Here is a 12323-nt window from a genome sequence, read left to right as displayed (position 1 = left end):
GTAGCATGGAGGCCAATAAAACTCACTAAAACCATGTCACTAAGTATATGATTTTTGGGGTACATTACAACAGGACCATTTCATAAATAGCTGAAATTCACATCCATTCAGATGATAGACCCTGAAAGTGATAGGGAAGGATACAGACAAGTGGCAGTCTGTGCCGCATAGCTGAAACATTGATAGAAATTTTGAAGTTCTGTTGAACTTTGTACATGTGGAGAAAGCAAAGTTGTAAGTTTCACATTGTAAAAACATTGAATAATAATCTGAAAAATCTGGAAAATAATGATATCCCAAATTTCAACTCACTAAAAATCTTTTCCCTTTGTAATATAGCAGTATTTATCATGTCCACATACATATACATTATCTTCTGCCCAGGTTATACATTTCAGTGTATTTGTATAAGGCAAGTTCACTTTTCTGCATGATGTCATATGTATAGAACCAACTGCAGCAAAGCCAAAGCAACTTAGTGTAAGTGGACAGATCTTCCTATTAGAAAGATTAGACAGTGAATAACACTAATACTTAAACTGTGAATTAAAGGGTTATCTTAAAGACTGTACTTAAGCAGCAGTGAAATGAATACCCACATAATTGGTACTTTGTTCTTGCAATTAAACAATAACTACACAGCTGACCCAGTTTAAGATGGTAATGGGGCTAATATCTGACTTGGGGTCTCAGCGTTAGGGAAGGGGACATCAGCCAGGACCCCACACCTATTGCTATCCAGTAATCCGTGTTTAGATTAGATGTGGGTGAAATGATGGGGCTTGGCTGGAACCTGTTGCCCTGAATGTGAAGATCAAATTTTTAATAACTTTCCTTGGTTCAGTAAATGCCTTCCTATTCAATGGGTTGAATGTTTAGACCTTGACTAAACAAAGCAAAGGCAATCTGTGTCTGAATGCGAGTCATGACATTCCCTGTACATCAATGTTGTTACTCCAACCTGTGAACTACAGCACTTATAACTATGCAGGTAACCATCTGTATTCCATCGTCACGAACAACATTTGCCTGTTAAAATTGTGTGCATTATCAGGGACTTGTAGTGCCAACTAAGGAACACACCTTTTGTGTCTCAGACTTGTGAAGGAAACTGCCTGTAGCCTTCATGAGTCCGTCACAGGTTTGTTGGTGTTTTTCTCCCATCCTTGCAGAGTTTGGAGAGCAGATCAACACATCTTTTACTTGTGATTCTCCTTCCGTATACGCTCCTGGACATATAGGGCAAGAGAATCACCGATTACAATAGTAAGCCTAAGGTAAACCAACATTCCTGAGAGTTGTGACTTAGGAGAGTTGACTTCCATTTTCCTATATCGGATCCATTCCGATGCACTAGTCCCATCTAGTGGTGCCAAGGCATTAGTCATTTCACTAACCATGAATATTTTCCACAGTTCAATATTACCTCTGGTTTCTTTTTGCATTACCTGGAGAAATCTGCCCTGCTTTCCCAAGTTCACTTTTGAATGAGCATTCTTATTTGGTCTTGATGTCTTTTTGGTTCGTGTGATGTATATTTATCTGTCATCCTTACTCAGAATCCATTGATAACTTGTTTATTTGCCTCTCACTTAAAAATTGAGAATAAAAATTGTCACTGATCAGATAGTCCAATTGACATGGATTTAAGCCAAAACACTTAAAACTCGATCCTGTCAGACGTCTGAGTATTTGCCTAACCAGGCACAGCTTTTATTCTGAAAATTGTTTCAGGGGTTGAGGTCTGTTGAGCAGGACCCAAAGACTGTAGAGAAAATAAAGGACATCAGGAAATGGTGCTCAGCTGACAGATTTGGACTTGAAAACGTTTGGGAAGATAAATGGGGGAGGCACAAAGCTAGCTGAAAAACCGGCATTCATAAAGAGACGAGTTGACAAAAGTTCAAAATAATTTTAAGTACCTCGGGGGGACAAATGGGTGTGGAATTGTTCCTGCTCAGTCTGTAGAGGAAACAGTAATCCATTAGGAATTGTAAATGGTGCATAGTTCCTTGAAGTGCTGAAACAAGTCATTTAGACTCAGCATATGTTCTGCAGCAAAAGTCATCAACTCGAACCGTCAACTCTTTCTTTCACCACAGATGCTGCCTGACCCAATGAGTCATTTCCAGGATTTTCTCTTTTTATGTCTTTTTATTTCTGCTTTTCGTCTGTGATCCATTTGCATTACATTGTGTGCATGCACCGATATGGCGATTTCTAATCGCAGTAATATGCAAAATTAATATTTTTTTTGTTAGGTAATTTTGTGACTTTACAAATATCTCTTCTACCTCTACCGATTTGTTACTAAATCCGCAAACACATCTTCCCACAATGAAGTGCCTTGGGGTGTTTTAGGTTTATGGTTTGATACAAGTGCAAGTTAATGTTGTTCTCCTTGCTGGCCTTGTATAGTCTGCCCTGCAGAAACAGCCATATTCCATGTGATTTCAGCCATTCATGCACCCATCTTCTCTCACCCCAGTCTTTAGCTGGAAGATTTCTTCACCTTGGTCTTATTCTCCGAATTTCTTACCCTCAAGCCTTATACTGCTTTGACAAAACACCTAATCTTAAATTTCCTAATCTTAAACCTTGGCTTTGTATTTATTCCTCCTAGGATGGTTAAAGGTGTTAGATGTATGCAAGGTGCTGTTTGTGGATTGGTAAAGTAGGGAGGGAGGGATTGCAGGGGGAATGGTTGGATGTTGGAGTGTAGAAGTCTGAATCAGGAAGACCTCAGTTCCAAACAAACAAGCAAAGTGAATGCACTGGGCTGGTTTGCCATTGTTCAATAGAGCAGGGCTTTGATCTCACTGGCAGGGTGAGGTAGGAAAAAGAATCAGATTTACATTGTCCTGTACACACAACTTCCAAACTGAGCAATCAAAGTGTTGGTGCAAATTGTGAAAACCCAGAGCAACTTAGACAAAAGTAAAGTAGTAGTAGAATTAAAATTGAATGATTTGAGCAACACATTACATGTAAACTCATGTCATGGGTGTGGGTAACAGGATCAAAGATTAGATCATTGTAACAACTGTGCAGTGCTCCTCATCACTGTGCTACAAGCTGGCTGAACCCACCAAGGGTCATAATATGAGGTCTATTTGCCCATCACTGATCAGAAGTTCTCTCCTGAAATATATAAGGTTGCAACGACCAAAAGGTTAATGTAGGAGCGAAGCCCAAGCTAACTGTATCCATTTCTTCAGGCTCGAAGAGTCCAGCACAGAACTGCGAGTGCAAGTGAACAGACTGGAGGAAGAGTTGGACCAAGGGAAAAAGAAATACACCATGCTTGAAATTAGGATGCGGAATGCGGACCGGGCACGTGAAGATGCAGAGAGGAGAAACCAGCTTCTGCAGAAGGAAATGGAGGACTTCTTCGCCACGTTAGGAGACTTTACACTGGAATCCAGAGAGTCCAATTCCAAGTAGCAAAGTCTATTCTTGAAACTGCAACATGCCAGACCACAAAGACACCCGTTTACAAACTTCATTGATGTTTTATAAGAAGCATATGCATTTATTTTTAATGATATGATTTAATGTGGTATGAGTATTAATAGTCATTTATGTTTTGTACTACTCATGCTTTCTTGTTGCTTTTGGAAAGCCTCTTGTGGGCCCCACAGGTTGTTTACATATTGATTTTCCACAAGTAGAAATTTGGGAATTAGTTTGTCTTCTGTTTATGTTCATTCCAAAGAGTCCCAAACACTGCTTCTGCTCAAGAAGCAGCCATGTTTACAATATGATGAGGCTCGTTTCCTCTCTCTATACCTAGCTGAAAGTGAGGTGGGGAAGTTAAACGCAGGGTTTTTTCTTTCCAACAAAAAAAAATCTGTAATTCTTCTCAATCAGTTTCTTGGAGTCAAATTGTCATGCTTTTCAATTTACAGTAGAAGTCCGATGATCAGTTATCTGTTAGGCACTCCTGATGGTTTGACACCAGACTCACTCATTAGTCCAGAGTGTGAGCTGGATGCCGGGAGTGCAGGTCAGGTGTGCAGCCAGATCTAGGGTTGGTAACAGTGGCTGTCAGGAGCGTGGTTAACGGTCCAGCTTACGGAGACACAGCACAGAAACAGGCCCTTCGGGTGACTGAGTCTGCATGGATCATCAACCACCCTTCTACACTAATCCTACATTGTTCTGATTTCTTTTATTCTCCCTTTAATTTTTATGAAATTCTACCACTAGGGCCAGCTTACAGTGGCTAGTTAACCTACCAATCTGCACATCTTTGGGATGTGGGAGGAAACTGGAGCACCCGGGGGAAACCCACACGGTCACAGGGAGAAGGTGCAAACGTCGCACAGACAGTCTCCAAGGTCAGGACTGAACCTTGGTCTCTGGAGCTGTGAAGCAGTGGTTCTAACTGTGCTGCTGCTTGTTCTGACAACAGAAGGTACAAGCTCACGGGTTCCGTTCCCCACGCTCCCTTTAAAATCACCACGCTCCCTTTAAAAAGTGACATAGAAGTGTATTAGGGTATTAATAGAAGTAACATCCAATAGTCCAGAAAACCTGCTAATCCAGCACCAAGGTGCCAGGGTTTTACCGTCTAACATAAATTTTACATCTGGACTATCACAGTGCCAGTGAGCAAGAATTCTATTGTCAATTTTGGCTTAGCCAGTGAAACCTCTGAATACGTGTGAATAATCCATCAAAGTTTTCACCTACTGTTACTGGACTGCCGATTTGCACCGAATGTTACCTCTTTATCAGCAGTAGTAATTTTGGAAACACTGCAGCAGCTCATTGGGTGTTCAGAGTTGTGCTGAATCTGTCTTGCACTAAAGCTATGCAAGGCTGCCACCTGGAGGTAGTGACTCAGCCCTACACCAGATTCAATTCAGGAGGGATGGGAAGCTTGCTCTCCACTTAGCATTGCCACAGACTGTAGAAAATGACCGTGAAAAGCCCGATCTTTTGCTCAGGATAAAGACCTGGAGCAAAAAAACCTCTGAGGAAAGGAAAGCCATTAGTAGATGGGAACAAAAGGGTACAAACATTGAAACAAGGAGCTTTCAATAACCTGAGAACCTCTCTGCACAATGATGGGCTTTGATGTTCAGTTGAGGGGCAAGGCCATCAAATTGCTGCCTTTCTGATTTTTTTTTACATTTAGTAATTCCCTTCTTGCTCACCGTATCAAAATGGAGATATTTCTGTACCCAGGTTATGCAGTCAGCAATGATCTGATTCCTTTGATTTTTTGAGCTTAGTGAATGAGGTATTTTAGTATAGAAAAATGTTGGATTTGTATTCCTTGTAACTGTTGGCCATTGAAATACTGACCTTTAATGGCCACTTGTTCATTTAGCCTATTTTATAGGAATAGATTCATATTAATGTTTTATCATAATGTTTTCCTCTATTTCAAGTATCTTCGATCCTATGTACAACTCACCAAATTGGCTGGATCCAAGCAAAAGTTTCACACTGATAAATGGCTGTAGACCTGAGAGAATGGGGAAGAGCCTGCTTTTATATTGATGAATAACAAATTGGAACACAAGATATTGTCAGTATCTTGTCTGAAAAGGTGCTGGGATTAAGCAAAATTAAATCCTTCCTTACTATCAGTGGAGCCTTGCATTCAGATAATTGTCCAAAAGACTTGGTGTGGATTATCTCAGCTCACAGAAGGAGGACATTTGATAAACTATGGTTTCCATAACTTTCTTGTGCATGCTATAGAAATGTATGCACTCACACGCAAAGCCAAAACTTCTTTAGAATTAAGGTTAATCAACCTACCATTGATCACCACAGTCGCTGCCTGATCTACTATTTCCAGCATTTTGTGTTTTATTTCTACACAAAAGATATTTTACCACTCCCTGCAATAGCACATGGGCTGTCCTTTTGATCCAGATGCAGTAAATTTTCCTTAAAGTGCAATCCCGTTCAAATGTGTTGATCACAATTGCAAAGCTTCTTCCATTGTTCGAAACCTTTTGAATATTTAACCAGTTCCTCAATTTTTTTTAAAGAAATACTCATGGATATTATTACCTGTCTGTATAAAAGCACTCAGTAGGGCCCCCACAGGATTCAAGTACTTTAGATCACGAATGCATGCCAATGCGCTCTTGATCTTGATCAGTTCTTGATCAGCAAGACACAAGTGCCACTATTGATTTTATTTCACGTCAGTCTTAGGTTTGCTGTCTCCAACAGATTTGATATCATTCAAGGAAAGATTGGCAGGAGTTTTAAACTCCAGCTCCTCAGTGGCCACAGAACATGAACCTAGATACATCTTCCATCGCTTCTCACTCATGATAAAATGCTTTACAAACATTCCTCCTCGCACAAGCTGTGAGATGAGTAACACAGCAATATGTTGTGACTGTACGTTTCTATTAATTACCCTAATGTGTAACTGATTGATGCAGGTTCAATAAAAACCATCAGGCAACAGGGCAGGGGTCATAGAACTGCTATTTAACAGTCCTGTCAAAATGGCTTGTTCAAGCTCTTGTTCATTTACAGGAAATAAGGTGCAAATATGGACATTACTCCTAACATGTTAAGTGTAAATTCTAAAACTGTATTAAGCACAATGTCGATTAATCAAAATTTCATCCTCACCTGCCATTTTAAGGTGGCCTTTTGCTGGAGAAGGAACAGGGAGCAAGTGTTTTAAAGGCAAGCATTGCAAAGTGAAATTGGGTTTCTGACAGTCTGGTTCGATGTTCCAACTTGCTTGCTGAGGAACCTTTATTAACAAAGAGGTTAGAACCTTTGGTTAAGAGAAGGGAATTGGAATTGCAATGGAATAGATAATTACTCTAGAAAATGGAATATGTTCAGCAAGGCTCCTGTTTATTCCCGCTTGCAATGAAAGGTTTACGGTGTGTGGTGGTTTTCCACAGGGTTTCCCTCTCTTACTTGGTTTACGTGGCTGCATTATTGTAATACAATCAAATACCCAGCATAAGGAATGTAATCCAAAATGTGAGGAAAAAAAACAACAAATAGCATTTTCCCCTGAATTTTTGATAGGTCATAGCTGGTATTCACTGTCCCAACAGAAGTCAAGTGTTGCTATCTGATCTATGTTAGAGATTAACAATTACCTTATTTCACCTTTCTTCCCTTCACCTCCTCTGTGATGAAACCTGACCCATGTGACTGGCCTCCGAGAGAGGCTGCATTGAGTCTGGAGTCCAGCACAATGAGGTTCAGTCCTGTTCGCCACTGGGGATTGTTACACAGTGTCACATCAGGGAATCATTTCTTTCCCAGACCACAAGGGTCTGGGGAAAATGTAGCCCACGTGAGATCGAAGAGGAAATCAGTTGGCAAGGGTGATGTTATCTGATGAAAAATCCTTTTGAAAATGGGACAAATAAGGCTTTTCCTACCGAGTAAAGGTCAAGCAGCTGGTGGAAGGGAGGTTAGCGGAGTGGATTCACCATACATTGCAACAGTCGATATCTCAGAACACAGCCATGGCAGTGGGAACGGACCCCGCAACAGTCTAACATGACAGGACATAAACAGCCTGTGGGAGTTTACAATATCAAATAGTGTTACAAAATAAAACCTCATGTATTCATTGGGTATGAGTTATTTACCTTCTTGCTTTCGGTTTGGAAACAGTTTGACAAAAAATGCTGGATAACAGACAGCTCGAATGCATGAGCAATACAGGTTTCCTCCTTGTTTTTATTTTTGTATGAACTCAGGACTGTTTTGGTGCTGTGTCCTTGCTTTTCCCATTCTGGCTGACAGTCTCAGCACGCTGCGTGTTGTGTTATCACCGTGGAACCAAGCAACTAAACAAAGCAGATTATTAACCTGCTGACCTGAGATAGGATGGGCAACACAGACATGGTGATGGCAGTATTAATATGTATATGCCTTATTTTTAAAGATTAAATCACTAATCACAGCTCCAGGACAGCTGCATATCCAGTTTTCTGTGCCTTGTGAAGCATTATGGGTTGTTGTCCCATAGCCCGTGCATTTACTTATTAAAACAGTAATGAAGTTGTCTTTGAAAATAAGGCCTGTATCTTGTGACAATAAATTATTGCTTGAAGCGTGAACCAATTTGCACACACAATTTGAGATCTGAGCATGTCTTTCATGAGACGTTTAAGATGTCCAACCAATGTTATTGATGTATTTTATTGTTTTTTGCACTATGTAAAAAAAAGAGCTTGTAAGTAAACAGACTCTTTACTGTTCCTCTACTGAATATATTATGCTTTTTAAGAGAGAAAAAATTGAGCAGTTTGTGGTTTTTACAAAGCTTTATAAACTACATTGAAACCATTTAATGGTATAGAGTCATACAGCACAGAAACAGGCCTTTGGCCCAACTGGTCCATGGCAACCAAGACTCCCATCTAAGCTAGTCCCATCTGCCTGTGTTTGGCCCATATCCCTCCAAACCTTTCCTATCCATGTACCTGTCCAAGTGTCTTTTAATAATTATCTGCTGAAACCCAGGATTGAACCAGGGACTTTTAGATCTTCAGTCTAACGAGATCCCCAATCAGTGATTGCAATAAGCACAAAAAGTCCCTCACAGCAAGCTCATTAGATCAGCAAAGGTCACTATCGCTCCCCTTCAAATGACCTTCACAAAGAGTTTAAAAAGCATTAAACAGTATATACTGGAAATTTTAAATAATGAAATTTGCTGGAAATTTGAGTGTAAGCCAAGACCCGAAAAAGTCTGATCAAGCTAGAAGTATTGAATAAATCATCAGTTGCATAAATGGTGCCTCCAGTAATTTCTGCTGTTGATTCATGCCCAGGTTAGCACACTGCTCAATCCGGGGAAATACCTCAGTACTGTTATTTTGCATTCACCCACTCACTCATCCTTCATCACTTCATGTATGGAGAAGTTCACACAGAAAGCAACAAAGTTGGGAGTGCCAATTGATTTTGGTTTTAAGGATTATTTGGTTATGTCTTTACACTTACTGAGTGATTCCACTTGGGATTCTATTTTTTCCATAGAATCATACGGCATGGAAACAGGCCCATTGGCCCACAGTCCATGCTGACTATCATTCACCCTTATATGGAACGAATAAGAAGTTTATTTACTATTGTGGGCAAAAATATACAAAGTTAGGAGTGCCAATAAATTTCTATTCATCTGTTCAGAAACATACTGGTATAAAAACAACCACTCAGCAGGACCGGCAGTATCTGTGGAGAAAATCACTTATCAGCTTGTTTCCCTTTCTACAGATGGTACCTGACCTGCTGAGTTTTCCCAACATTTTCTGCTCCTGTTGCAAGTTTTCAGAATCTTCAGTTTTTTGCTTTTATTTTTGCACTAGTTTTGCCCACAATAATAACTACATTTCTCATTCATTCCATATTAATTTATCATTCATATTAAGTTCAGCAATTGGTGTGAAAATAACTTCTGATGGGTCTACCCACTACTGGTGTGGCGTCCAGAGAATTGCAAAAACACAGCAAAATAAATTAGCAGTTCAAACCTGCTTCAATGCAGCATCTGTTTAATCACGATAGGAAAACGCAAGAAAGTTATTCAAATTATATTTATCCCATAGCCCTGAAAATATGTGACTTCAATTAATTGGTTACACGGGCAAGGCAAGAGAAACTCTTATGAATGAAATTAGACCATTATTTACTATTAGATCTAAGACTACAAATTTCAATGGGATATTTTAAAGTATAGCCAGCTTCCTCCTTAATGAAACATTTTTAAACTAGTTTTTGTTCCTCCTCTTCCTCACCCCCATCCAATGGTACTCTTAGAAACCAACGAACGTTCTCTTGAAACTGCCTTACAAAATACAGAAACCTGGTAATATTTCAAAAATACAAACACAAAGGGAAAACCAGTCCTCACACTTTTTTGAAAGAGGAAAGAACTGAAATAGCATCTCACAAAAAACAAGATTTTTGTTTGAAAAAGACTAGTTTTTAAAAGAGTTACATTTCATGGTGAAAGACAGTTTCCCCAGCTTAGACTGTGGATCTAATCCAACATTTCAACACAGCTAATTTAGATCCTTACTGTGGGTCCCAATGCACCTTCAGGAAGTTGAACGAACTGCTTATTTCATTGAAATTAAACTTCACAGCATCTGCTTTTATTTAAAGAACAATATGTAACTTTACAGAAAACCAGTAAAATTCTACTATCCTTTTGTTTCCTCAAAACCTTTGGCTTTTTGTTGTCTAATACTGAAAGAGCTATACAGCACAGAAACAGGCTGTTCAGCCACTAAGTATCCATCTATATCAATCCCATTTACTGGCACTTACCTATAGCCTTCTATGCCTTGGCAATTCAACTACTTGTCCAGATACTTCTAAAATATTGAGAGTATCTGCACCTGCCAACCACTCAGGCAGTGTGTTCTAGACTCCACCACCATCTGGGTGAAAAAAAGTTGTATAAAAAAATCTGCACTGGAGTTTTGAAATTCAATCTCTTCGTGGACAATTTGCCTTTTCTGTGAACCTATTCTAAAATCTAATGAAATATTTGAGCACATCCTACAGAGAAACACTGTAATGTACGTCTTACGCATCATACAAGACAGAGGATAGAAAATAAGTTTCTAGAAAATTTTAATTGCGTCTATGTAGAAGAAATTACAATTCTATAAAGTTTTATTTATTGAAACTGAAAGAAAGCTTAAAAAATAACCAAAAATTACTTCAACATGATTTTCACATTGCAGTTAAAACTAAATAAGCATCAATTTAACAGCCAATAAAATTCAGTACAGTTTTATTAAGCACTGCAGTACCTACCAGCTATAAGAATATTCCAATGATATAACTAAGAGGAAAAGAGGAAATTTATTCTGAACAAAATGTATGGGGTAGCATAACAAGAGCAAGAATTCCCCCCAGTTGCAATTTTAGAGATTTCTGACTTGTTTTAGTATCTTTGGAGATTCCAATAAAAAGATTATTAGCATTCTCCCCCAAGTTCCACATTACTGGTGAGGCAATAAGTAACATTTAGAAAGTTTTATCAATATTTCACTGGGAGCACATCATAACGCTGTGTGCGTGCATGTGCTTCAATGCTTTCCTGTACGACATGGTGACACAGGTAAATTTCTCTGCTATATGCTGATTGACTCATTGGAACATCATATTCAGGAGAGACAAGAAAGAACTCAGGAACCACCATGCGAACTATCATTAACAGCAACATCAGAATATTGAAAATAAGACTAAGAACAAATATGGCATTTACTTGACAACATGATGATGAAACATAACCAAATGTTATTTGCCATCTTTGAACACCATTTCCTCCACAACTTCTGGTCTACCAGCTTCAGTGGAAGTAAATGTGTTAGAACAAGTACAAATGGCAAATGTAATTACATCATTGGCCAAGAACAAATGTCTCCCCACCATTCCTTTGGCTGGAGTAGTATCTGGGTATTTCCATTTCTAAAAGCTAGAAACATTTGGGAGCTTTACTTGGAATGCAACCCACTTCCAAGAGCTTATATTAAAAGAACGTCAAACCATATACATTGGCACAAAGAACAAAAATGGAGAAAAGAAATTGAGAACAAGAGAGAAATGGAAAATAATTATTCAATAAAAATGGTTTAATTAATTCACTCTTTAGGACAGTATTTCTACGTTGCTTCCAGTTGAAATATGTATCTAACTCCTGGAACAAGCCTACTTCTTTCAAGACTCTGTCTACCCATCGTTGGGGGCCTTTTACCGCCCACTGTGTCTATCTCCATGACAGTCTCTAGCTGAGCAATCCGAGGCTAATTCAGGGGAACAGAGGGTCGTTCCATCACAGAAAGCTAAAGATATTGGACCTTTGAGGAATGAAGAGTTGCCTTGTTGAAATGTAGGCAATGATGCTGAGAGGGTGTAACAGGGCAGTTGTTTCCACCACAGGTCACGACAGGGTTCTGCTCCCAAGAACCATTCCTAACCCGAATTGTCCGTAATTTGGAAATGAACAAACGGTGTGTGGGAGAAACGACGGTGACGGAAGAGCAGGCAGGCATGGGGAGAGAGTCCCCCAGCCGGCCTCACTGACTCGGTGAGTGAGCGAGTGAGTCTGCTCGGCGCTCCCGGCTCTGCTCGGCCCCACCCAGACCACCCCCCCGATTGTTGCGGCTCAGGTGGGGGTGAGGGGGGAGGAGGGAAGACATGTGGAAATGCCCCATTCCCACCCGGCAAAAGGCACCCGCAGCAGCAGGCAAATCCCATCCATCCTGCCAGTCCCCCAAACACTTGCTCGTATGTACTGGGCGCCCACAAGTCGGGCACTTGTGACTCAGGGAAGAGCTGCAGTGGGA

At 39.9% G+C, this 12323-nt stretch overlaps 1 protein-coding gene across 1 annotated transcript in view; it reads left to right on the top strand.

The window, feature by feature from the left end:
- Window positions 1-3444, top strand: part of LOC127584571 (rho GTPase-activating protein 22-like) — a 370172-nt gene extending 366728 nt beyond the window's left edge. The window contains exon 10 of the mRNA XM_052041345.1: window positions 3219-3444. Within this exon, the coding sequence (XP_051897305.1) occupies window positions 3219-3444 (226 nt within the window). The remainder of the gene's footprint in view (window positions 1-3218) is intronic.
- The last annotated feature ends 8879 nt before the right edge of the window (window positions 3445-12323 follow it).

This window comes from Pristis pectinata, chromosome 30 (genome assembly GCF_009764475.1).
Source record: "Pristis pectinata isolate sPriPec2 chromosome 30, sPriPec2.1.pri, whole genome shotgun sequence".
Taxonomy (NCBI): domain Eukaryota; kingdom Metazoa; phylum Chordata; class Chondrichthyes; order Rhinopristiformes; family Pristidae; genus Pristis; species Pristis pectinata.
The sequence above is the reverse complement of the archived record's forward strand: the minus strand, read 5'-3'. Positions and strand labels throughout refer to the sequence as shown.